General features: G+C 40.3%; 1 protein-coding gene across 3 annotated transcripts in view; it reads left to right on the forward strand.

Moving 5' to 3' along the window:
* Positions 1-3,830: 3,830 nt before the first annotated feature.
* LOC116062988 (lipoxygenase homology domain-containing protein 1) overlaps positions 3,831-26,534 on the forward strand; it is a 30,628-nt gene continuing 7,924 nt past the window's right edge. The window contains exons 1-33 of one of the 3 annotated variants that reach the window (XR_004895052.1): positions 3,831-5,457; positions 8,507-8,621; positions 10,414-10,494; positions 11,986-12,170; positions 13,018-13,116; positions 13,602-13,750; positions 13,845-13,968; positions 14,200-14,450; positions 14,528-14,663; positions 14,831-14,991; positions 15,112-15,198; positions 15,592-15,727; positions 15,891-16,045; positions 16,140-16,300; positions 17,514-17,590; positions 17,709-17,905; positions 18,013-18,205; positions 18,373-18,533; positions 18,805-19,138; positions 19,688-19,839; positions 20,202-20,335; positions 20,795-20,946; positions 21,105-21,209; positions 21,310-21,438; positions 21,528-21,695; positions 21,801-21,982; positions 22,152-22,268; positions 23,021-23,183; positions 23,458-23,612; positions 23,788-23,997; positions 24,700-24,829; positions 24,966-25,174; positions 25,313-25,498. Coding sequence is in view for 2 of the 3 variants with exons in the window: in XM_031317809.2 (XP_031173669.1) it covers positions 4,734-5,457; positions 8,507-8,621; positions 10,414-10,494; positions 11,986-12,170; positions 13,018-13,116; positions 13,602-13,750; positions 13,845-13,968; positions 14,200-14,450; positions 14,528-14,663; positions 14,831-14,991; positions 15,112-15,198; positions 15,592-15,727; positions 15,891-16,045; positions 16,140-16,300; positions 17,514-17,590; positions 17,709-17,905; positions 18,013-18,205; positions 18,373-18,533; positions 18,805-19,138; positions 19,688-19,839; positions 20,202-20,335; positions 20,795-20,946; positions 21,105-21,209; positions 21,310-21,438; positions 21,528-21,695; positions 21,801-21,982; positions 22,152-22,268; positions 23,021-23,183; positions 23,458-23,612; positions 23,788-23,997; positions 24,700-24,829; positions 24,966-25,174; positions 25,313-25,498 (5,718 nt within the window). In the remaining variant the exon portion in view is untranslated. Of the gene's footprint in view, positions 5,458-8,506; positions 8,622-10,413; positions 10,495-11,947; positions 12,171-13,017; positions 13,117-13,601; positions 13,751-13,844; positions 13,969-14,199; positions 14,451-14,527; positions 14,664-14,830; positions 14,992-15,111; positions 15,199-15,591; positions 15,728-15,890; positions 16,046-16,139; positions 16,301-17,513; positions 17,591-17,708; positions 17,906-18,012; positions 18,206-18,372; positions 18,534-18,804; positions 19,139-19,687; positions 19,840-20,201; positions 20,336-20,794; positions 20,947-21,104; positions 21,210-21,309; positions 21,439-21,527; positions 21,696-21,800; positions 21,983-22,151; positions 22,269-23,020; positions 23,184-23,457; positions 23,613-23,787; positions 23,998-24,699; positions 24,830-24,965; positions 25,175-25,312; positions 25,499-26,534 lie in introns of those variants that run through there. The other 2 variants (XM_031317809.2, XM_031317810.2) reach the window with 2 other exon arrangements.

Below are 26,534 nucleotides of genomic sequence, written 5' to 3' on the forward strand. Positions count from 1 at the left end.
TATTATTGTGTGTGTAAATTACAGTGAGTGGGGAAGGCATAGAAGCACACTGCAATACCTGAGCTCATATTATATATTAATTATATACTGTATACCGTACTTCTGGGATGAAAGTTGGGATAAATAAGTATGTTTGTTACGAAAGGCAAGTAAGTAATAAATAAGTCACTAGATCAGCAAATTGACCTATGGTTTTGGACTGGACTTGAACCCCAACCTCCTGGTTAAAAGTCCTGTGCTTATGCACTCCACCAGCCTCCCTAACCACCAACCCAATGCACATATGCACGTACTTACAGTATGAACACACATACATGTATGTGCAATTGAATTATGTATAGGCTATGCAAGTCAAGTATATATTTATGAGAAAGTGAAGTATCCATGTATGTGCAAGTGAAGTATGCATGTGTGTGCAAGTGAAGTATATATGTAAGTGAAGTATATATGTACGCACAACTGAAGTATGTATGTGCACTGTATGTGTACTGGTTAGTACCAGTATATAGCATATGCGCAAGTGAAGTATTCAATTCTGGCATAAGCTGCTTCATTAGGCAGATCCCCGTTGATTCCTATTAGAGTTGCTCATTGGCGCATTAACGGAACAAACCCGGATGATCGGCACTACTACCTCCACATTGAGCATAATGTAATGTAATGTTGAGCGGCCCATAGAGCAGGCGCACTAGACCCGCGTCAACTAAAATAGTCTATAAACTTTGTTTTGAGCCAAAAGCCGTTTTCCAAGCTGTTCGCTCCTTCTCCCATAATAAAGTCAGGTGAGGAGACATAGTATAAAGACTGACAAAGTCCTCATTGAAGTTGTGGTGCGTGAATGCCTCCTGTGAGTTCTCTTAATAAATCCATGCTGTGAGTGCGTGAAAATCCAACACGTTGTATACGTGCTACGGGCTTTGCTAATTGGTTAACCACATAATGACAAAACAGGGCACCACCCACAGATCTCACCGTACTTTGTCACCCTCCGGTGTTGCTGAGTCCTGTCAAAGTTTCTCGTCTGTTTCAGCCAATGGGGTAAGCCTCTCCCCGCAACGGGTAGCTCCTATGGCGCCATTTTGATGCTAACAAGCCATCACCCGCCGTTAGCATTCCATTGACTACCATTCATTTTGGTGTCAATTTGACAGCGAATAACTTTACATCTGAAGCGTTTAAAGACTTTATTTGTCCATTGTTTATTTCTAAAGAAACACGACAATGTATAAAAGGCTCCATTACCTTGTACCTCACGTTATGGCTCCGTAGCAGGCGTTTTTGTAAAAATAGGCTAACGATTGTGTTATAACCAACCGACTTACTGTCGCATAGTAGAGGAATTACTGTACAGTACAGGAGAAGCTCGCAGGCAGTTTTGACTTACATTAGCTGTTTAAGTTTAATTACTAATGTTAATTAGCATTTTAGTTAGCAATAATTAGCCTGTGTCCATGTTATCTCCTTACATATACCTACACGCTCCGTCTCTGCTAGATTGGGAATGATTGAGATTTCTCTTGGCACAGCTACCAGAAGACTTACAACTTTCAGACAGGTTGCTCACGTCACATTTATGTCGTCTCTCTCAGTTGGAGGCTGCGCAGTAACGCTCAGCCATCACCAGAAAAGTGCTTCTAATGGCCTTTACTGGTCTCCGTCCAGAGCAACGGGATCTGTTGGTCCATTCTTATATACAGTCTATGGTTTCAGCCTACTCTCTTCCTGGACGCCAGGGAGAGACGCAGCCGTGCCGTGGTAACGTATGATGAGCGACCGCGACGTCGCACACTTTTGCAACTTTTCTTGAAATAGTTAGCTAAAAGTAATGTAATTTTAAAGCAATGATAAAATGTTTAAATAGTTAGCTAAAGTAGTTAGGTTAATATATAACAACAGTTGACGTTAAAATAGTTAACTAAAAGTAATAATATAAACGGTTGAAATAGCAAGCTTGCTAAAAGTGATGGATATCATAAAAGTAGGCTAATAGGCTAGCTAAATACACCGTTCAAATAGTTAACAAAAGAAATGGATAGTTTAAATAGTTCCAGTGGTTAAAAGTTATGGATAACAACAGTTGAAACAGCTAGCTAATGTTAGCTAAAAGTAGGCCTAATGGGTAAACAGTTTAAATAGTAGCTAGTAGTATGCTAAAAGTATAGCAAGCATAATGTTACGGATAAATGGTTAAACAGTCCCTCCAGAAAAACGCGATTATGCGATCGCATAATTCAATGCATAATCAGCCAAAGTCCGCATATTTATGCGGGGCCGCATTTTATAAATTGCAGATTTCCACGCAAAATATGCGGGGCTTGCATGATTTTATAATCCCCGCATTTTAGTTGCAAAAAAGTCACATAGGCTATCTATCTATCTATCTTAGCAGAAAGTTGAAAAATGTTGCGTTTACTTCACACAGGAGCAGCCATTTTCCCCTGTTGCCATGGGAACGTTATGAAGTGACTTAATTACGCGACGTGAAGGAACATCATCGAAAAGCTGCTGTTCTCTTAATACATCCATGTTTATGCGCTTTTAAGCACTCTCATTGGAACGTACGGGGCTTCCCGCCGGACACTGTATCCAGTTCTCTTAATACAGCCATGCTGCAAACCCCTCGATGAAGCCATGATGAAACCGCAGTTTATGCAAGTTCCCCGAATTTTTGCAAGTTCCCACAATTTCATCACATAAAATTGCATAAATATCCTGCATATTCTATCGCATTTCTTAAGAAAACGTGCCGCATAATCAAGGATTTTTGCCCGCTACAATCACAAAAAAACTCGGCATTTTTCTGGAAGGACTGGTTAAAGTTATTTTAACAATATCGGTTTCTGATGAAGGGCTTACGTTTAGTCTCATGATATTAACATGCAGTATTACTTCATTTAAATACAAGGGAAAAGTAAGAAAAAAAAGCATGCTGCCGCCTTGGTGGTCTGCAGGACATTAAGAATTATACAATCTTATTAGCCTACATGTTAAATGTGATTTAATCACTAATGCTACAGTATTCCTCACTAGTCATTAGTGAAGAACAATGTAGCATTTGGTCTGTATGTTAGGGGAATGATTCCTCAGTGCACTGGGTCAAATGAGGTTTGACGGTTTGACTCTGCTGTCATCCATAGGTTGGGTAATCCGATGGTGAAAGATCAATATGACCTAAATCTGCCCTTCCCCTTGATGCCTACATCATCAGGTGTCAGCAATAAGGCTAATAGGATGATTTGGCTCAGAGGTGCAGATGTGTATGCCAGTGTGATGAAACTGCAACACAAATTTGCATAGAGTCTTGAGAAATTCTAAAGACTGAAGTCACGCAAAACATATTCTGTTGCTTTTCTTACATGTTAATGTTGATATACTGTACAATTAAACTAGTCCATGTAATAACTAAACCTATGCTGGGTAAACAACTCAACATTTCTTTTTTAGGATTTCTCATTGTAAAGCAATACAGTATGCAAATGTAGGCCTATTAATTATCCATCATTTTAAAGCAATTTTCCCCCCTGAACAAATAATGGGAGGAAAATTTGATGTATATTTCTGCTCGAAGCATTGACTAGACTTGCATTTGAGTTGTCTTGAAAATCTACATCAGGAATGAAATGCTTAAGATTACTTACTTCACTGAGCAATTTACTGAACTATGATTTCAGATTAATCTTTCTCGGTAAATCTGGTTAAATCTTTGGGGGACAAAATAATGATGTGAAGCTTCATTACTGAGATGAGAAGAATCAGTACAGCTCACACTTGAGCTCTTATCAAAACATCCAACCAAATACTAAAATGTATAGAGTGCAACTTAGTTTAAATACAGTTCCTTCTCCAGACAGTATTACGCTCTCATGGGCCTTTTTTAAAAGGAAGTTGTTGTAGTTGTAAGGAATGACTGTGTTGGACAGAACCTGGCTAACTATTTCCCCCTGTTTAAAGTTGTTATGCTAAGCCAAGCAAACCACCTGCTGGCCCTAGCTTCATGTTGAGCGCACAAGTAGTATTAATCTCCTCATTCAACTCTCAGCAAGAAAGCAAATAAGCCTATTTTCAAAATGCTGGACTGTTGCTTTAAGTGAACACCGATGTTTGCTGAATGCAGCCATAGAAGAAATACATCCTTGAAGGATTATTTAATCATCAATGGTAAATCTTAAAATACATTCAGTATGTTGCCAGTCATGTGTTTCTTTTACTTTATACACATTGCTACACTTTGTTCTACAGTATTAAAAAAAAAAAAAAAAAAAAAGTTGTTGTAAGGGAGGAAGAGTTTGTGTGTGTGTGTGTTAACGCGTCTGTCTGTCTGTGTGCGTGTCACTGCAGGTAAAAGCGAGACTCCCCCGGCCCGTAAAGCGATCCTAACACCATGAATAATGAAGCGTGCCGTGGCAAAGAGGATAAGTTCTCTGTGCAAGGCTCCTTTTTCACAGGGCTTTCTCCCGTGGGTCACGTGACTGCTGAGGTGACAGTAATTTTTCATGAGTAGTGTGTGTTAGTCATATGGCCATAAACTGCCAAAGTTGGAGACGTCCAGGTAGCCACTGCACCCTCTGCGTGTCCTGAGTGTGTAAACCTGCAGCCGCACACACCTATGCTGCTCTGAACCCTACGATCCCAGGACCTCTCTGCAGCCAAGGGTCAAATGAATTGTCTTACACCATTACAAACTCAAGGCAGCACTTACGAAACTAAAGGCTAGGGAAGTGGATGAATAAAAGATGCCGTCGAAACAGAAAAAGTCCACAGCTTCGGAAGAAACCGAAGAGGTTGATGACGAAGTGGAGGAAACAGAGCCAAAGTTTAAGGAGAGGAGCAATGGTGTGACCCGTGCGGACACCACAAAAGGAGAGAAGAGTCGGAAGAAACACAAGAGCACAGAGAGCTCTGAGAATCAGGAGGCCCCAGAGAAAGAGAAGAAGAAAAAAGAGAGTGTAAAAGTAAAAGAGAAAAAGAAGAAAAAGAAACCAGATGATGATGTTGAAGCTGTTGCTGTGATTGAAAATGAAGCTGAGGAGGGTGAGCAGAACAATAATGACCCCACGACCAATTCCAAGAAGGAGAAATCAGAGAAGCTCAAAGAGAAAGTGACTGAGGGAGCGAAGGAGAAAAAGAAGAAGTCCTCCACAGAGAATCCAGAAGGAGAGGAGGAAATGGGATCCAAGGATAAGAAGTCAAAAGATGGAAAGAAGAAAAAGAAGTCTCACAATAATGGTGGTGATGAGGAGCCATTGATTGAGGAGCAGGAAGAGGAGGAGGACTCAAAGAAAAAGAAAAAGAAGAAGGCAAAGAAGGGATCTGCGGACAGTGACGAAGATAAAAAGAAAAAGGGGAAAAAAATCAAAAATAAACAGGTGGACTTTGGCGTGATCTACCAGAATGAGCTGCTGAACTACCACACAGACTCGTCTGATGGATATGAGGATGAGTACTACAAAAAGAAAGGTAAGGATTGACATTGTAGAGCTGACAGAGAAGCCACACATGTTGTATTTCAGGTAAGTCTCAGTTACATGACGTATGTATTTTCCTGTTGGGAGTGTCCCAACTGGTCAAATGTTGAATACAGGTTTCCTCTAGTTCACGAGCAGGAGCACCCCAGGGAATCCCTCTGTGATTGTTCTTGGGTGAAAGCTCAGTTATGTTCTACATGAATGGAGCCAAACAGAAGCTCGGGGGCAGACAGGTGCTGGGTGCCGTCCCAGACTACGGGGCTGAGAGATCCACCGGGGCCAGAGGCAGGGCCGGGAGCCAGAGGAGCTTTCGTAAAGCATATCAGAGGTTTTAAAATGGGGGAACCAGATCTCGCAGGAGGCTGCAAAATAGTTTTTTTTGTTTGGTTAGGGGAAAGGGGACCGCAGGGTGATTTATGAGCTAGGTAAAAAAAACAAGATGCAACAACCTGAACAATGTAAATGTTGACAACTACTCTGTCGTAACAATATTATATCGAACAGAATAACCATAGCTGGTAGATACGGTAAATTCTTTTTACTAAAAGTACTTTAATGTAACCTTGCTTCTGAGCTACTCAGTTGTGTGGGAGATGAGTTACATTATCTTCCAATCAAAACCATAAATTAGGTTATATCATCATTTGAAAAATCTGATCTCAAATGTCTATTTGCTACCTTTTCCTGATCTTTCAAACATTTTGCAGTTGAAAGACACTGCAAAAGCCAGTCAGTTTAGACTACTCTGTTGCACTGTTACTGCTCTGCATGCTCAAATCATGACCATAAACAACTCTGTCTGCAAGAAATGATGTTATGTATTTATGCAATAGCAAACGTTTTTTTGAGAGAAACATAATGCCACCTGAATTATGTTTTTTTTTAACAACATAATTGGGAATAAACGGATCTGCAAAGAAGCAAAATGTTCATATTCAATGTAGCTCATATGTTCACTCTCAATTTATTCTATGTTTTTCAGTATCTGCAATACAACACAAAATATCTACTCATAGCAAGTAAGGGATGATATTGATTTTTATGGTTTGGTTACAGTCAGAAAGATTGTGGTTTAATATTGAGGAGTCGACAGTGAGTTCAACATAAGACAGGAAGTATATGTATATATCTGGAATAACATTAAACCAAAACCACATTTCTTCCTTAATTCAACCAAAGTGCTTTTGTTGCCTAATCCCAACCACACACTGGACTCAGGATGCCAACCCGGTCTCTGGAATTAAAGTTTTTTTCTTGGGAAACGTATTTGATAAAACAAATTAGTAGAACCGGTATATATACCCAACTTCTAGAAGACAGAGTTTCCAAAAATGTGCATTTGGAAAGTACAGCACTGCGCTGTATTCAGAGGTGCTGGGTGCTGTAATTCGGGAAATTGCCCATAAACGCAAAACATCTGAAATTAAAAGCTTTTTATGTCTTACCCCCCCCCTCGTTTTGGCAGTGAGAGTGCTGGCAATGTGACATTTCATTATATTTTCCAGCATTTTCACTGTAAGATAATTGCTACCATAAAGTAGCTGATTAAAGTTAATGTATCATTAAGTATCATTATTTAGCATCAGTAGCAGTGGTACATGCCTGTGTACATGTCTTTCATACCTCACTGGCTGACTCAGGCCTCTGACACTCAAGGAGTTTATCGAGGCACAGTTTTACCAGGCCATTGTCTATCTGATTTTATCAGGTGTCTCTCTTTCTCATTTAATCTGGCTTTAATAGCTCTGCTCACTGTTAATTAGGTATCCATGTCCTTATCGGAGCGACCAAATTACTCTTTATCAGGTCTCTGCCTCTCCTTTCCTCCTCTCTTGAATGTTTTTTAAGTTATCTGTCGGTCTTCTCTTTCTGCTTCTTCAGCATGTCTCCCTCATTCAATGTATCTTCTCCTTCCAGTTCCTTTATGCACTCCTTGATGGATGTTTTTCACCCTGGATATCAGTGAACACAGTTTACCACCCCTCAAAAACACAGTCTACCTCTGTTCAGACTGGACACAACTGTATCCTTCATCTGATTAGGTTTGATCCTTAGTCCCAGACAGTGTCCCATACCTTTTTGTCTATCTTACATAACCACAGGAGAGAAGAGTTTACATTTGTGTGCAGTAATGCAGCAGGACTATAGACTATGGAATTACCACTGTATAGGCCGATCTATTAAGTCACAGGCAACAGCCAATTGCTGACTGTTCTCCTACTGAAGATTTAATGTTGCTACTGTAACTCAAACACAGGCTGTTTCACAAGTGTGACTTTCAAAATCCTCTCCAAATAATACAGATACTTTGTTTGTGTGTTTGGAATTAAAAGTAATCTGATGAGTCATCAGCTTATTGGATCCATGGAAACAAAAGTTAAATGAAAAAACACAATGTGATTACACAGACCATAATGCATTTTTGTAAGTAAAGAATAGTCACAAGCATAGTCTACTGTACGTAGACACAGTGGTGCTCTGAGCTAAATGCTAACTTGGGCGCAGTAACCATTAGGATTGGGTCTCGTCAATGATTTTCCGAATTGATTAGATTCCGATTCACCAGGTCCTATCGATTGTATTCCCGATTTTATTTTATTTTCGATATCAATTAGGTTACGAATATTTCAGACTACTGAGTTTTTATCCTGTTTACCTTCCCATCAACTCAGTAGCTTGGCCAGAGGAAGACACGCATTTGTGAAATGTGAGAGAGGCTTGGCTGGTATATCACACCAGACATGGATTCGCTGCAGATTCGCCGCATTGAATTCCCTGGCAACCGTGCATGGAAGGAAACATAATGCTCCCTAATGTTTATAGATTATTGGACACTGTCTGAGGATCTGACTTTGTGTCTTTGTCCTTTTATTCAACCTTCTACTTAAATAATTAAGTCCTTGTTAGATCTAATATAACTTATTCCCTATACATGCTCTCACTATTTCAGATTTGTGATCTTTATTGCAACATGAACCATGGGGCACACATTTTTGTTTTATCTCTCCTCTGTCTAATCTCCACTCTCCTCTCTCTTTCAGTGTATGAGGTGGTCACTATTACTGGTGATGTAAAGGGAGCTGGGACAGATGCTAATGTATTTGTCACCCTTTTTGGAGACTTTGGCATCACGCCCAAGGTTCACCTGGCAAGCAAGTGAGTTTAAAAGGGTTTATGTTGATGTCATTGTGTTATAATATGAAAAAATATGTAAGATCTAAATCAGGTCTCACTGACTTGCTCTAACTTGTTATTTCACTTATTAGGTTGTATGTGACACATAGAGTCAATTGGATGTCATTCTGTTTCAGTTCATATAATTAGTAAGCCTAGCTCGTTTAATACTTTTTAAATGTCACCTGTTAACTTTGAACCTTTTCTATTCCTTTCTGATCCTTCAGCACAGAAAAGAGGTATTTTCTAATTAGCCTTTTGAAGGATGGTTATGATTCTGTCCTTGTGTTGAGTTGTATTGTGTATATAACACTGTATGGGGGAGCATTCCTGCTCAGCATTAATCTGATGCCTGCAGAGCCCATGAATCAAAACAAAATCAGTTTGCACACCAAGGATCTCTTTGACCCATTTGTCAAAACTGTATCAAGCTGAAACTTAAAAAATCCTCAGCGGCACACTGATAAAGGTTTGGTTGTGGTGCAGGAATCCCTCCCCTATACAGTTTAAAATGTTGGACACAGAATATCTGGAGTAAGGAGGAACTACGTGACATGGCCGGTCTTCTTTTTCATTCAGAGGCAAATGAAAGAAGACCACGATGTCATTTCTGTGGATGATCAAATGACTCTCAGGGGAGCTTATCAGCAGTTGGCTCCCTTTATCTCTGCACACGTTGATTGATAGGGTTACCTGTGCAGTATATAGGATGTACCAACGTATTGTAAGCCACACTGGACCATGTCACCCACACCTGGTGGTGGTCTCATTCATCCACTTTAGACAATATCAACATGCCATGTATTCAGTATCTCCATGCTGTGTGGCCATAGTGTTGCTCAGCAGGTGAAATAGCATACAGTACATGGATGTTGATGAGTCACTTGATGAGTCATATAATAAACCTATTGCAAAGTAAGGAGTTTCACCTTACTCCGATATATATTAGGTCCTGCCTGTATTGTGTAATGATCAATAACAACTTTATAACATGATACAGATAAGGGAGGTTTTTTTTTTTTATGTCTCCAAGCATATTTGCCCTGATTGAACAATCGCAGCAGATTAAAAATGCAACTCTTTGGAAATTCATTGTAATTACAACAAATTCAAATTGCATGAATTCCAAAGTTTGCATTGGCTTTGCTTTTTCACTTAATCAATGTCTCCCCATCATTGTCTTACAGGTGATTTTACATGGAAACAGAGAACAGGGGCATGTATTTATGTGTGCTGGACAGTATTTCATTCTTGGCAGTTTTTTGACAGTATATGACACCGTGCACTTTAATTATTCGAGCACTGGCATTGTCTGTGGGTTGAATATCGCAGGGAGATGAGCATGGATGGAGATGTGGGTCAGAGACAAAGGCAGGTATTCTCTGTTAATGGAAAAGAGGGTGTCTGATTCACCATGGTTGGCAGAGGGGGTCCGCTGTGCACACAGGCTGAGCTCGGCTCTGTGAGGGGTAGAAGTACATGAGGAGGAGGGAGCGTTGAAGTGGCCGAGCCTCAGGAGAGTTTCAGATTATACAACTGCCATGAGCCCACCAGAGTTCCCTAAGCCGAATCAGTCAGGAGATGTAATTTACCGTTCCAGAGTTCAGTTCTGTCTGTCCGGACTGTTTCTTCAGCTCCTATAATCTCTGTCAATCAAATAGAGCATCTCTCTCTTTCGCTGTCACACACACACACACACACACACACACACACACACAAAACAAGTTATCTTTCTCTCAAATTCTGACATTTTCCATGTTTCCTCAATTAACAGAAGCCGAACTGCATTTGAGAAGAACAAGACAGATGTTTTCCGTATCAAAACACACAACGTGGGACCTCTGAAGAAGCTGAGGTACTGTACAGCAAATTCAATGTGACAGAAAACCACACAGCGCTCACTGTGATAACTTATATATATATATATATATATATATATATCCTATAATGCCTCTTTCAGCTACGGGTCACTGACAACATCACTGTCTATGCTTCATAGTTAAGTATACCTCACACAGGATCACAGCAGCTTACAGAGAGGATCACACAGGAACATTTCTCACTTATTTTTCAGCTGTGCAGCTGGCCATCAAAGGATTTCATCCAGTGACCGAAGGTTAAGCCCCATCTGTTGGGAGTTAGTGTCTTACTCCAGAGGAGACTGAGTTACATCACAGCCGCTACACATGAACAGTGAAATGAGGCAGCAGGATACATTTAGTCAAAGATTGCAAAAAGTAGAGATTCTGCATCATGGCTCAGAAATTCAGAACTATAGGAGTGTTTCTTTTTTTCCCAGCATGTTTTACTTCTTTTTTTCTTTTCTTTTTTTTTACAAAATAATCCAAACTAAGGTACACTTACCAGCATTTTTTTTGTCTCTTTTACTACTGATACTGCTGATCTCGCATGTTGGATCCATCTCCATAGTAACTGATGAAACTCTATCCACTGATAAAGATTATGTGATATGGTTGAAAGCTCCTGAAAAGGCTAGTAAGTGAACCATGAGTTCTGATTGTATTGTCAAACAACTACTTCCAAAATTATGATTGCTTCTACAATATTGTTGTCGACATCGCCAGAGGAGTGTGAATCTATCCATTTACTCAAATTATATTTCAACAATAAAGTAGTAGCAGATATTATAAAATCAGACAGTCAGACAAGGCTTTTCACTCCTCAAGTGCAATTCAGACTACTAACCTAGAAACTGACCACTGGAGAGTGTTTCTACTCATGTTTACTCAAAATTAGCCACAGGTCCTAAAGTTTATAGCAGCCTATCACAATTTATATGCTCATATGTCTACATTTAACATGGCAGCTACTCATAAATTGAGACTCGCCGGTGCTGTAAAGCTCTTGGAATTGTCCGGATTAATTGTGTGGGGGCTGGCAGGCACTATTATTCTCCTGTTTGGCTGTTTTTTTCTCTTTATTGTGTGAGTGCTGGCAGAAGCCCGTTTTTGGCATCTACACAACTACACAACTACTCCCAAACAATTTGTACAACAAATTGTGAATATTAAATCTGGTTGTAATCCAGCTCAGGAACCTTACTGTGTGAATCGTCCTGTTTCTCTCTACTGTCTGTTATTAACACATACAGTGACTCTTGTGCTTTAAAAGTTGTTAAATCAATATATGTCAAAACAAGTTGCTTGCGGCTGTATTTCATCGTCCCCCATCTTCTCCATTGTTTGGTATTTACCACTGCAGAAATTCAAAAAACCTAAAATAAATTAAAAAAAATGTAAATGCATTGGTGCATGTGATGTGGAAAACTCATTTGTGATTACCTGCAGGGTGAATTCATGTCACACTATGACGGTTGACTCCCCAGGATTGAGCACGACAACACGGGGATGAACGCCAGCTGGTTCTTGGACAGGGTGTTGGTGACCGACATGAGCCGGCCCCATCTGCGCTTCTATTTCGCCTGCAACAACTGGCTGAGTCGGGAGGAGGCTGACAACCTGTTTGTCAGGGACCTGCTGGGCAGCATGAACCCCATGGATGTCCCGAAATGTAGGTCACTCTGGGACAAACGCATAACACAAAGCCGACACAAAGGTTCACTAAGGTTAAAATGAAATAACAGTTGATTAAAATTCCAAATACCTCCACCACATTGCAGAGAAATCACTTGGTTTGAAATGTCACCAGAGGGACTACAGTTTTAAGATAAAATACAATATGCGTAAGCCTCAACAGTTCACAACTAATAAGACCAGGAGCTCTAATACTTATGCTAATGTTACTGTCTCCTTAAAACCAATGTGACACTGATGTTAGATATTCCAAATTACAAATGTATAGCCATGGCAAATGAACAGGAAAAAAAGCATTTTAGAAACTTGACAATGTTAGTATCATGTGTCTGGACAGTTGTAATAAAAAGGTGCCTGATAGCCTACAGATCTTCCTGCAGTTTCACTTTGAAATTGAATGCCTTCAGAGTATAATCTTCAGGTGAAGCCCATGTGTCCTCTGTTGCAATGTGATCCAACATTTCAGTACCTGCAGTCAGTCAAGCAGAACATTGTGAAGCCAAGGATCAGGTAAAGACGTGAGGACACTGTGCTGTGAGGGAGTGGTCTCTCACACACACACACACACACACACACACACACACACACACACACACACACACACACACACACTGTTATGAATATTTAACTTGGAAAGCATCCTAGGCTGGATTAGCAAGGCACCTGTCTAATGACAATAGAAAAGTCCAACTAATTATGATTGAATAGTGCTACTAGGTAGACAGTTGGTTTTGAAAGATCAACATTTACTACACTGTTAGTCTTTCTTGGGCATTGGTTATATAAATCACTGTATTCTTGATTTCCTAATTTATTTTTTGCAGTAAATAAATACATAGTAAGTGTGTTCACTGCTGACATGAAGGGAAGTGGAACTGATGCTGATGTCTTCCTAAACATCTTTGGAGAGAATGGTGACACAGGTAGCTAATGAGTTTTTCATCTGTTATTCTGTGGATCATTTTTATATTAATTTATCAACCACATAGTCTATACAATGTTGGAAAATATATTAAATAACTTAAATAAAATTTTTATTTCCCAGAGCCCAAGGAGACATCTTTAATTGGCTTATTTTGTCTTATTTACAGACCAAAACATAGTACATTTACAACGATATACACAGAGAAAAGTGGTAAATCCTCACATTTGTGAAGCTATAACCAGCACATTTGGCATTTTTGCTTGATAATTGACTTAAGCAATGAATTGAATATCAAAATAGTAGTCGATTTAGTTTCTGTTCTGGTTCTGTCCTGATCAAGTAATCACTAGACACAGGCTCTTATTAACCTCCAACAATAGCCATGACAAATACTGTTGTGTATTTATTGTTACTGTTATAATGTAGCTGTATATGATTTCAATGTTTGACTCCTACTCCAAAATGCTTTGTTTGTTATGAAAGGAGAGAGACGACTAGACAGTGACAAAGACAACTTTGAACGCGGGTCAGAGGACAAGTTTACGATAGAGGCGCCAAACCTGGGAAAGCTGAGGAAAATCACCATTGGCCACAACAATAGAGGATCATCAGCTGGATGGTTTCTAGATAAGGCATGTCAAATCTACACATGCATGCATCATTTATTTCACAGACGTGCACACATGCATAAAAACACTCATGGTGGTGCATTATGTGTCTTCCCAGGTAGTGATTGATGACATGGGGAATAAAGAGCTGTATGAGTTCCCAGTTAATCGCTGGTTTGCCATGGATGAATGCGATGGCAAAATACAGAGAGATGTGTTGGTTGGATCCGTGCAACCAATGGGTGAGAACAACACAAGCCACTATTTCACTGCAGAAAATTTTAATTTAATTAAAAAATGTACTCTTTTAGGGAATTACAACGTTGACCAAACAACTACACAATTCAAAACAAACACCAAGGATATATATGCTGATTTCTAAGAATATATTGTCACAGGCTATTATCACATCTCATTCCATTATAAATCATGGATACAAATATTTTTTGGTGTATTTTCCTGCATCTACTTAGCAATCGTATACAATGTACAAGTGATGACTGGAGATGTGAGGGGTGCGGGCACCAACTCCAAGATCCACATGGTCATGCACGGCTCCAAGGGCTTAAAGAACAGCGGCAAAGTCTTCCTGGAGGGTGGTGCTTTCGAGCGTGGTCTCATTGACATTTTCAACGTGCAGATTTGTGAACTGATCAGCCCGCTCAGCAGGGTCACCATCGGGCACGACAACGGGGCTGTTGGTGCTGGATGGTACTGTGAAAAGGTACTACACCTCTGTTTATGCTAACAGAGTGATTCTCAAAGTGTCATTCACTCATTAAGCATCCGTTTCCCTTCTAGGTGGTAATATATTGTCCGTTCACGGGCATTGAGCAGACATTTCCGTGCGGGAAGTGGCTGGACGAGGACGAGGGGGACGGACTGATTGAGAGGGAGCTGTACGAGATGGTCTCTCTCAGGCAGAAAAAACAGAAGAGTGGGTGGCTTTATTAAACTCATATATCTCAAATCACTCATATTCTCTTTACCACATAGAATTCAAGTTCCATTTAATCGACTTATATCTATCTACAGTATATGTTGGCTTCTAATTAAACTAGACTAGCCTACTTTACTATCAAATCTACTCTTCTTTTACTCCAGAGTACCCATGGTCCCTGTGGATTTGGACATCGGATGTGAAGGGGGCAGGGACAGATGCCCAGGTGTTTCTGCAGATCTATGGAGAAAAGGGCAAGTCTGACGAGATCAAACTGGAAAACAACTCAGACAGTTTTGAACAGGGCCAGCTTGATAAATTCATGGTAAGCCTTTGCTCATCTGCTTAACTGGGCACATTACAGTGTCTTCCACTGTTAAGTTCTCACACTGATCTACACTAAGTTCCTAAGGAATCATATCTGTTGTCTGTATTATCACTGTAGATTGAAATGCCAGACATCGGAAGGCTGCTGAAAGTGCGCATCTGGCATGAGAAGAGATCTCCATTCGCTGGCTGGCATTTAGCGAAGGTGAGACCCTCTTGCTCTTTGTGTCTGATCTGTAAGCTGTTCAGTCTGTTGTAGCGTGTCCCCTCTTAGCACTAAGTTAGACACTGAATTAGAGTTTAATCTTGCACCTGATCTCAGTAATAGAGAAAAGTGTATGTGTAAATAAGGCTGCAATGCAAATGTTTCGCATGAAAGAAATCTGTTTCTCAGTTATACTGTAAGCTTTCAGAAAAACCTTGGCAATCAATTTGGTTTGACGAGTATACGGTACTAGGAAGTAACTTATTTTTATCTTACTTTAATTTGGAAAATGTGTGTTAATGTCACTGCTTCAGTTTTCATTGTCTGAAGGTTAGATCATGAACCAGAGATGAGGATATGTATGATGACACATGAGGCTGTGACTTTCTGCAGGTCACTTTGCTCAAAACCCTGACAATGGAGAAATATTCTTTTGAATGTGGCCGTTGGCTGGACATCAATGAAGACGACAATGAGATCGTCAGAGAGCTTCCAGCTACCGGAGCGCTCATCAATGAGCCGCTGCCTTGTAAGAAACACTGAGGACACACACATATAAATGTCCTCGGTTGATCTTAAACACAAACAAGCTGTTTGATAGAGAGTCAGGGCAGATTTTCAAACTCTATGTCTGAATATACATGCTTTATGTAATATAATGAGAGTGTCCTTTTTTTATTTATTTTTTCTAGTGATAAAGTATCGAGTCACCATCTGCACTGGCAACGTCAGTGGCAGTGGCACCGATGCCAGCGTCTTCCTCAATATTGTCGGTGATCTGGGTGACACAGGGGAGCGACTCATGTTTATGAGCAAAAACAACGTCAACAAATTTGAAAAGGGCAATGTGAGTGCATCATTAATACACAAAAATAAATAAATATTGTCTGGGAAATTCACTGCCAACATTTTTAACCAGTTTTCTCTCTGTCTACCCTCAGCACGATGAGTTTCTCATTGAGTCCGTGTCCTTGGGCCGGGTGCGCAGAGTGCGTGTCGGTCATGATGGCCGCGGTGGAGGCTGCGGTTGGTTTCTTGATAAGGTGATGGTCAGAGAAGAGGGCCAGCCAGAGAGTTTGGCCATTGAGTTCCCATGTTTCAGGCAAGGCAATATTACTTTACACATGACTTAAAGGAATAGTTTGATATTTTGGGATATACAGTTATATGCTTTCTTGCATATAACTGCATTCTTCTGCAGGGAGTTGTGGGAGAAGACCACTCTCATGTCTGTATTGTACATATGAAGCCAGGAGACAGTTAGCTTAGTTTGGCATAATGTCTGGAAGTAGGGGGAAACTGCTAGCCTTATTGTTTATCTTTACAATGTATTTCTATGCCTAAAGCACTTGTGTATGAATTGTGCTATATAAATAAACTTGCATTGCCTTTGCCTTACCTTGCCTGGCTCCAAAAGTAAAACAAATGCACCTTCCAGGACATCTAAAGCTCACTAATTAACATCTTATATCTTTTTCTTTTTTTTATCCTTGAAACAGTATAAAGTGTAAAAATAGCAAATGGTGGTTTTGCAGGGAGTGCTTCCAGTCTTTATGCCCAGCTGCTGCCTGTAGCTTCTTATTTACGATACAGACATGAGAGTGGTTTTAATCTTGTTATCTAACTCATGGCAAGAAGGCACATAAGTGTCTGTTGAATTTTCTTCTTAGTTCATTTGTCTGTAACCCACCAAACAGCTGGACAAAATTGCCCTGAAAGCCTTATAAACGGGCCACGCTTACGTTCACTAGTTCTCCAGTGGTGTGTGTTTAAGTAGTTAAGCAGCTGATGGATGAGTTTGCTACTACAAATAGGCACTAAATGCACAGTGGTCAGCCAGCTCTCTCCTTCAGTAACTGGAGCCGAAACCGCAAGGCGGAGGTGCAATGTTACATCTGGAAAGAGGCTCTTCCTGTCTGTCTGTTAAAAGGGAAAGGTTTGGTAGCTTCCATTGTAATACAACATAGAACAGTTGTTTGTGTTGCTTGTAGTGATTGTGTTCTGTTTTGATCTTTTTTTCAGATTGGTTTATCTTGATGCTAATGGTGATTTAATTTCCTCACAATGATCAATAATACTTTAGGCTACTTTTACTTTAGGGTCTTAACCTTTCTCCCCTATTCCTTGTGTAAACTAAATATGTTTCTATGTTTATGAATTATTATAAGTAATATAGTGTATATATATATATATATATATATATATATATATAGTAAATATTCAGGGTGGTTTGGTAGTTTGGTGGGAGGGTTGATCTCATTCTTTGTTTAATGCTACGTGATTCAATTTGTCTGGGTCTTTGTGTTTTTCTTCAGATGGTTGGACCGTAATGAAGATGATGGACAGATTGTCCGTGAGTTAGTCCCAGCTGGAGATGGCCTGCGTCTCTTTAGTGAGTGCATTAATAACATTTTAAACCAAGGATAGGTTAAGCAAACTAAAAAAGGACAACATATCTTATTAATGATTTTTAAAATTACTTTTAATTTCCATCGGTCCACCCTTCCAAGATGTCAGCTACCACTTCGCAATCAAGACAGGCAGTGTAAATGGTGCCAGCTCAGACTCCAGGGTATTTGTCAAGCTGTATGGGGAGAAGGGTGATACTAACAAGACGATTCTGGCAGTTTCCGACAACGACCTCAGAAACTACTACGAGACGGGACAAACTGACATCTTTACAATCGAAACCTTTGACATCGGAAAGGCAAGTTCGGACACAAACACACTTCATGGAGAACAGAGTTTATGGTTCAGACATTTATTTGTGTTTACTAATTCTATTTTATCCTCTTATGTCCTCTGTGTTTACAGATCAACCGTCTCCTGATTGGTCACACTAATGAGGGCTTGCGGGCTGGCTGGTTTCTGGACAGTGTGCAGATCTCTGTGCCAGTTCATGGGATGCAGTACATGTTCCCGAGCCACCGCTGGCTCTGCAAAGACGAGGCTGATGGGAAAGTGGAGGTTGAGATCTATCCCAGTGAGATCTTGGACATCGAACAATGTAAATAACAACAACATTAAAAGTACATAAAATAGTACTCTATAGTTAAAATTCATAATTTTAAGAACAGTAACATTAGTTCATGAACATTATGAGTTGAGGTGTATTGCTCTGCTCTACATAATCTTTCCTCCTGTCATAATACTGTGATGCCCCTTCTGTAACAGTGATCAACTATGAAGTAACAGTGGTCACAGGGGACGTGCGTGCAGGTGGCACCAATGCCAATGTCTTCTGTCAGATCTACGGAGATGAAGGAAAAACTGAAGTTCTCGCTCTCAAGAGTCGCTCCAACAATTTTGAACGTGGCACCACTGAGATCTTCAGGGTCTGTATAAAGCCTGTGCCGTGTTTTTTAAATGTATGTAGGAGATTTAAGTTCCTGGTTTGACCACTGTTTGATACCTACAACCACGGTTCAAAATTAACTTTTCGTCTACCAGCTAAACGGCTAGCGAATGTTCAAATTTTACCAGCCACTCAATAAACTAACATTGTTTTTTTGGTTGGTGAGTGAAGCACATCAACCAGCCAATTGCATATTTTCCCAGCATTTGGCTGGCAGATGGTGCTAATTTTGAACCCTGCCTACAACCCAGATTGAGGCTCAGGATGTCGGTAAGATCTACAAGATACGTATCTACCATGACGGGAAGGGTATCGGAGATGGCTGGTTCCTGGAGACGGTGGACATAAAGCGGCTGACAATGGCTATGGTGCTGGTTGAGGTGAAGAAGGAGGAAACCAAGAAAGACAAGAAGAAGGACAAGAAAAAGAAGAAGAAAGAAGAAGAGGAGGAGGTGGAGATGGTTGAGGAGCTGCAGGAAGTGGTGGAGACATTTACTTTCCCCTGTAACCGCTGGCTGGCCAGGGATGAGGAGGATGGGGAGATTGTGGTCGAGCTGCTGACTGAGGACAGTGAAGACCTGGAGGGTAAGTAGAGCATACATGTAATGTGTTGACCCATTGTTATTTGCTTCCAAAGGCTAGGCTGTATGTTGTATTTGTGACATTTTGAATTATTGTTGAATTAGGCATGTAGGGAGCGGTCCGTTAATCAACGCACATTCTGTACTTCTTAGCGTCACAGTTCATCCGTTTATTAAAGCAAAAAGAAAAAGAAAAAAGCATAAATAAATCAATAAACTTCAAACACAAGTATTCTATAGTTATGCAGATTCTGTGTTCATGTGGTTGAAAATTGTTTGCTCTCACCCGAACACCTGTTCACCACGCCTCCAGATCACATCATCATACATACATAACAAAATGTAAACAGACATTCCAATTCATTATCATCATAATACACAATGGAAAATGCATGATGTCTAAGCATAATTTGAAATTAAATAAGGCAAATCTGCAAAATGGCTCCAACAAGGCATATGTCATCAGGTGCAACGTTAAAATGTCACTCATGATCATGCACTTTCTAACTTTCTAACTGTGTCTAACTGTGTCTAACTGTGTTTTTCCTCTTAGTGAACTCATATGAGGTTCATGTGTTCACTGGGACAATGTGGGGGGCGGGGACTGATGCCAATGTTTACATAAACATCTATGGAGAGATCGGCGACACTGGGGAGCGACGGCTCAGGAAGGCAAACAACCTGAACAAATTTGAGAAAGGCCAGGTAAGATTTCTCTGTCTTCTGTCAGTTCTATATGTGCTCTTTTTATGTGATAATCTGAGTGTTAATATGAACTTTTTTGTGCAAAAGAAATAGCCTGACATTTTGGGAAATGCTTGTTTGTTAAATATGAGGCTAGAGTCAGGAGACACGTTTGATCTGCTGTGTTCTGCATGGTCATGATTGTTATCATTGGTACTGTTTTCCTGGATAAGCCTCTATTGTCAAACAAATGGTGGAGCTAAGGAGCCATGCAGGTTAAATACAGACCAAATAAATAAGTAATGAGGTTCTCGTGGACTGCTAAACTGAGACCTGTGACTTATCTTGACCCTTTGTCACTGGTTTGTTTGCGTGTGACCTAGGAAGACATTTTCAACATCACAGCGGTGGACTTAGGGATCCTGAAGAAGCTGAGGATCCGACATGACAACAGTCAGGCCAGTGCCGGCTGGTTTCTGGACAGAGTGGAAATTGTAGACAACAAAGATGACACCACGTAAGTTATGATGACGTTAGAAAGAAAGCAGAGGTCTATTAGCACTTTAATTCAGATGTGTAACTGTAGCTTCACACAAATCCCTTGAATAATTCAACCAATTAATTACAAAGAAATGGTTAATCAAACAGGTAATAGATAAGAAATTATAAACACATCGCTGAGCCATTCTAGACACCAAATCATTGCCACAGGTTTCACAAAACAGCATCATCCTACATGTCCGGCAGAAATGTTGCACATAAAATGTCTGTAGAGCTCCACCGTGTGGCGTGAAATGTTACTCTGAAATATTCTGGTGAAGTGTGGAGACTTGGCATCAATCTAAAAAGAGATGGCCATTTTCTTTAAGTATTTCTGGACACGGACATTTGACGGTCCTAAACAGAGATTATTGTGTTGATACTATGCAGACTGCACACTGCACAAAATACATATATATTGTATATGGTGTTTTAGGTACTTTTTCCCTTGTAAACGCTGGCTGGCTACTGATGAAGATGATGGACAGCTTGCCAGGGAGCTCGTTCCTGTGGACGAAGCCTTTATGAAGAGAGGGGATGATGATGATGAGGAAGACTCTGAAGCCACACTTGGTCTGGAACAGAAAGGTGAGAGCAACATTATGGCTGCCCTCAAAAAGAGAGTGAAGAATCAAAGTGACCTCTGACGAAGACATTGAGCTTTTTTTTTTGTTATTAACTATGAATTATAACCACAAGATTGCCTAATGTTTCATCTGTGGTTTGCTGGTTTCTTATTATTACAGCCATGTCAACAACATACACAGTGAGGATAAAAACTGGTGACAAAAAGTATGCAGGAACTGATGCTAATGTCTTTATGATCCTGTACGGCACCAAGGATGACACAGGTAATACTTCCAACTGTCATACAGAAATTATATCTGTAAAAAAAATTAGATCTTGTATTTAAATGATTTAAATTACTCTATGATGTGTGCACATCTACAGGGATAATTAACCTGAAGGCTTCAAAGACTTATAGGAATAAGTTTGAGCGGGGTATGATCGACGAGTTTATTGTGGAAGCCGTGGACATTGGACCACTGAAGAAGCTGCGTGTTGGACACGACAACTGTGGTACAGTAGGATGGACTCCCTGCCTGTGCAGTGAATAATGCAAAATTTGTCTACATGCGCGACGACAATAATTTGTGTTAATGTTTAAGGCAGAGGATCAGCAGGCTGGTTCCTTGACTGGGTGGAGATTGATGCCCCGTCTCTTGGACAGAAACTGCGCTTCCCCTGCGGCCGTTGGTTGGATAAAGGGGAGGATGACGGGGCCATCGTCAGGGACATTTTCCCAAATTCTCTTCAGACGGAACTTTACACACCATGTAAATCGTCATTGCATGACAGTCTACATCACTCTCACAAAAATGAAGATATTTATCATTTGATGCCCACCATCAGTATTGTTTGAATGTGTTTTCATTTTGTAGTTGTTCCTTATGAAATTAAAATCTTCACGAGTGATGTGTTTGGAGCCGGCACAGATGCAGATGTCTTCATTGTCCTGTACGGGCGAAACGCAGTGTGCACCCAGCAGAAGTCTCTGTGTGTCAACAAGAGGGAGAGGATGATGTACTTTGAGAGAGGAGCTGAGGACATGTTTATTGTTGAGGTACATGTAACATGTATAGCCATAAATAGATGAATAAGAAGAATAGGTGCATTCATTAAGCTTGGTTGACCAGGGCAGTACAGTACAGCAAGGCCATCAGTGTCTTTAATGTAGTTAAACAATACTGAATACAGTGTTAATTTAGTAATGTTTTCTGCTCTCTGTGCAGCTTGAAGATGTGGGGGATTTAATTGAAAAGATCCGGATTGGCCATGACAACCGCGGGGTCAACCCAGGCTGGCATCTGGACAGAGTGGAGATCAGACGTCTGCTCAGGAAGGGAAAGGTACTGCCTATGAAGGACAGCTCCTTTTACTTAAGTTGCAGTGCTGCAAAATAAAAATACTCTTAAGTAAAAGACCTACATTGAAAATGTAACTTGCATTAATGTATGTATTAGCAAAATGTCCTTAAAGTGTCAAAAGTGGCCATATGTGAGTGTCTGTTATATATTATATTGTTGGATGATTATTACTGATGCAGTAATGTGTATGTAGCATTTTATGGTTGAAGTAGGTCAAGGTGGAGCTATTTTAACTACTTTATATACTGTTGGATACTGTCATCTATAACAATGCATCATATTTTATAAGATGATCATGTGTTTTGTACGGAATACTCTGTTAATAAATGTAGGGAAGTAAAAAGTAAAATATTTGTAAATCCGCTTGCCTCTAGAAGTGGAGTAGAAGTATAAAGTAGCACTGAGTTCAAATGAAAGTACATGTGCCTCAAAAAACCACTGATATTGATTTCAGTACTTGCACCTTTATGCTTAACAAACATCTCATATATTTGTTACAGAGGATTTACATTTACTAACATCTTACTACACAGTCTACTGGTAACACACAAACACTATTTCTGGTCAGCAGGTGGAGATGTTCTCCTCACAGACAGATGAGGGTAATCCAGCACCGTGGTTTCATTTTTCATCCTACTTACTGAGCCGAGACTCAGACAAAGACAATAAACTGTGTTCAATGATTCTTCTCTGAGGCATTGTTTTAGCCCTGTGCCTTACCTCTCTCTCTTTAGGGTTCAGAGACTATCATATTCCCATGTGAGCGCTGGCTCGCCAAGTCGGAGGATGATGGTGAAACAGTGAGAGAGCTGGTGCCCTCTGACATCATCACTGAGAAACTTTCACGAGACGGAAGCCTGAAAGTCACCGAAGTCGAGGTGGAAGATGCCCTGGAGAGTACGTCAACATATGCAGACAAACAATACATTTATACACACAAACATGCACAAATATGTGCAGGATTTGTTTTCCTGTCTTGGTTCTGTCTGGTCCCCACCTTTCTGAGCATTAGTTCAGAAAGACACTTTTCCCTTCAGGTCTTTCCTAATCCCTGAGTGAGTCTCTGTTATGACAGCGGCATCAAACAGCGATAGAAAATGGCTTACTTTTCACTCTATTTTCTGCCAATTGCACTCAAACCGTTTGTCTGTGATCATCGCCCCCACTACAGCTCACACATACAACGTGTCAGTGATGACAGGTGATGTGAATGGAGGCGGCACCGATGCCAACGTCTTTCTCACGATTTACGGGGAGCTCGGGGACACCGGGGAGAGGAAACTCAGCAAGTCGGAGACAAACAGCAACAAGTTTGAACGGGGATCTGTAAGAAAGCATTTTGTGTATTATCTAATGAAGTGAGGATAGACAAATAAGCTTGACACAATGAGCAACTTTACAAAAGAAAACCGAATTACAGCAAATATTACAACAAAAGTACAAAACTGCATGATTGAACTTGTGTTAATATTTCACCAATGGTCACGTTTTATCTTCCCAGGTGGATAAGTTCACTATTGAGGCCGTTGACCTCGGACAGGTTTTCAAGATAAAAATGAGGCATGATAACAGTATGATGTGTTCGGACTGGTACTTGGACCAGGTGGAGGTAGTTGACGGGGATACGGAAGAGGTCTTTCTCTTTTTATGTGAACGTTGGCTATCCAGGAAGAGGGAGGACCGACGCATTGAGAGAGTCTTCTATATTAAGGTAGCGTGAAAGACATCAGTGTGTGACAGTGTGTAGGAGCTAGAAATAGTAAAACACATTATTACACAACTTGGTTGAATCCGACTGCATTCTGCGGTCTGCTAATTCTTTATAACAGACCGTTCAAGCTGATTCAAGACCTGCATCACCCTGTCGGGGTAATGACCGCCTTGCTCTACATTATCCTTTACATAGTAGAGAGGAGACTCAAAGTAGTAAGGCACCTTTTGGGTCAGTTTACCCAAATTACAAAAAGACAGATTTTTTTCACTAACCCATCATGGTATCTACCTGACATGACATACTGTAATTTACGTGCTGTGAGGATTTGAGATAACGGTTTCTTAGGTTTTGGGTTTTCATCCTATTACAATGAAAGTGAAAGGATTTTTTTTTTGGGTGCTCACAGCATTGAAAAATTACATTTGAACAAGACAAGCATTCTACAGCCACGCCAGCAGCTATGTGTGGATGTGCTAAATGCTAATGTCAGAATGCTAAAATGCTCACAATAACAACATTAACATGCTGCCATATAAATGAATGGTAATGAATACCATGACTAAGTTCATATATTTACAAGGCCCTATTAAACACACATAGGCTTTGTGTTCCTATACTGTAGATCTTAGCATTTGTCTGTGTTGGTGTGTTTGTCTGTATCACTGTGTGTGTGTGTGTGTGTGTGTTGTGTTCTTTTAGGGTTATGAAGGAGTCAGAGAGAGCCTAAACAACAAAAAGAAGAACTCAGCCCCAACAGTAAAGAGTGTCGACAGTAACATGAACAAAAAGAGCAAAAAGAAGAAGGAGGAAGAAGAAATTGAGCTCCCAAGTAAGTAAATCTTCAGAACTGCATGCTGGATTTCTTTTTTGCTCTGTGAATGTTTGTCATTAATATTCTAACACAGACATCTTTATATAATCTCTTGCTGTCATGAATGAATAAGTGCTGTGCCCTTCCTGTGCAGTCATACCATACCACATCACCATCTGTACTGGACTGGAGCGGGATGCGAGCACCACCAGCAGGGCTTATGTGATCATTATCGGGGGCGATCACACCCAGACAGAGAGGCTGTGGCTGGACCTGCCGGACGAGAGGAAGGGCTTTGAGGCCGGCTCTCTGGAGAGCTTTCAGTCCCACGGTTCAGATGTGGGGGAGATTAAAAAGGTTGAGGTGAGGGAGGGGGGAAGCTTTTAGAATTTCAGTTATGATCTGGCATGCTCATGCATCCACACGCACGCATGCACACACATGAACATGCAGAAAAATACACCCACGGTTAGAAGTGATTGTTTCTCGTCCTCCCTGCAGCTCGGTCATGATGGGGCCACTCCGGAGAGCTGCTGGCTGGTTGATGAGCTGTCTGTTGCTGTGCCAACCAAAGGGGTCAAATATATCTTTGCATGCAAGTGCTGGTTGGCCAAAGATCGAGGAGATGGTTTGACTGCTAGAGTATTTAACGTGCTGGATGCAGAGGCCATTTCTATCTCCCAACAGGTATGTAAATGTGAGCAAGTTGACGCAAGCAGTCATATGGCTGATAAACATATATCACATATAAATCAAATTACCGCAGTGCACTAGTGATAATGAGTCCATTTCTATTATACTGTCACCAATGAAACCAGTGGAGCTATTTACTTTAAGAAAAATGGTGCACAGATATAAAATTCTGTCCAATTATACCAGCACTGTTGCCCCTCGGAATCATAATTAACATTAATTTCTAATCAATACATTTATCTGGTCAATATCTTGGTTTAGATGGAATTTCAAATTCATTTCATAAGACATTTGAGTTCATTAAACAACACCGTCCAGCCTGTTACAAATATTCAGATACATCTGAGATGGGGGAGAGTACCTTTAGTTTCTCGTCTTTTTTTTAAACAAGATGCAGTAGGCGTAAACATCCGATTTATCGAAAGAATTGAAGATCCCTTATTGTGCTACTATGACACTAGAATCTTAGAAATTAAAGTATAATTCACAACAAATGGATTTATTCAATCAATTTATTTGTCACATGAAATCATATACAAATACAATTTCAGTTGAAAATCTTTCAGTTCCTTCAATGTATGCATTAAAAACAGTGGGTGGTCTGGATCTTTATTGAGTCTCCTAGCCTTGCAGCACCTGGTGTAAAAATCTTTTAGGCAGGGTAGGGCTCCGCCTGTTGTATGTTCAGCCAAACGAACCACTCTTTACAGGTTGATTTATTGGTGAAGGTGTTAGACATCTCTGGAAAATTAGTTTTATGAAAATTAAAATGTTCTAGGGCTCATCCTGGTTGATTTTGAGAATGTTTCGAAAGCGTAAAATAGGATTACGTTTATAAATATATGGAGCCCCTTAACTTTGGTGGCCCTTTAATAAATTTGGTGAAATTATACACAGTCATATTTCAAGTAAGACTATACACAACGAGTATCTTTTTAAAGATATCTGATTATCAAGGGGTGTCGGACTGGGTTGTTCCCTGTCTCCATATCTATTTATGTTAGAAATATAAACATTAGAAACAATAAGA

The sequence above is a fragment of the Sander lucioperca genome, chromosome 14 (assembly GCF_008315115.2).
Source record: "Sander lucioperca isolate FBNREF2018 chromosome 14, SLUC_FBN_1.2, whole genome shotgun sequence".
Lineage (NCBI taxonomy): Eukaryota > Metazoa > Chordata > Actinopteri > Perciformes > Percidae > Sander > Sander lucioperca.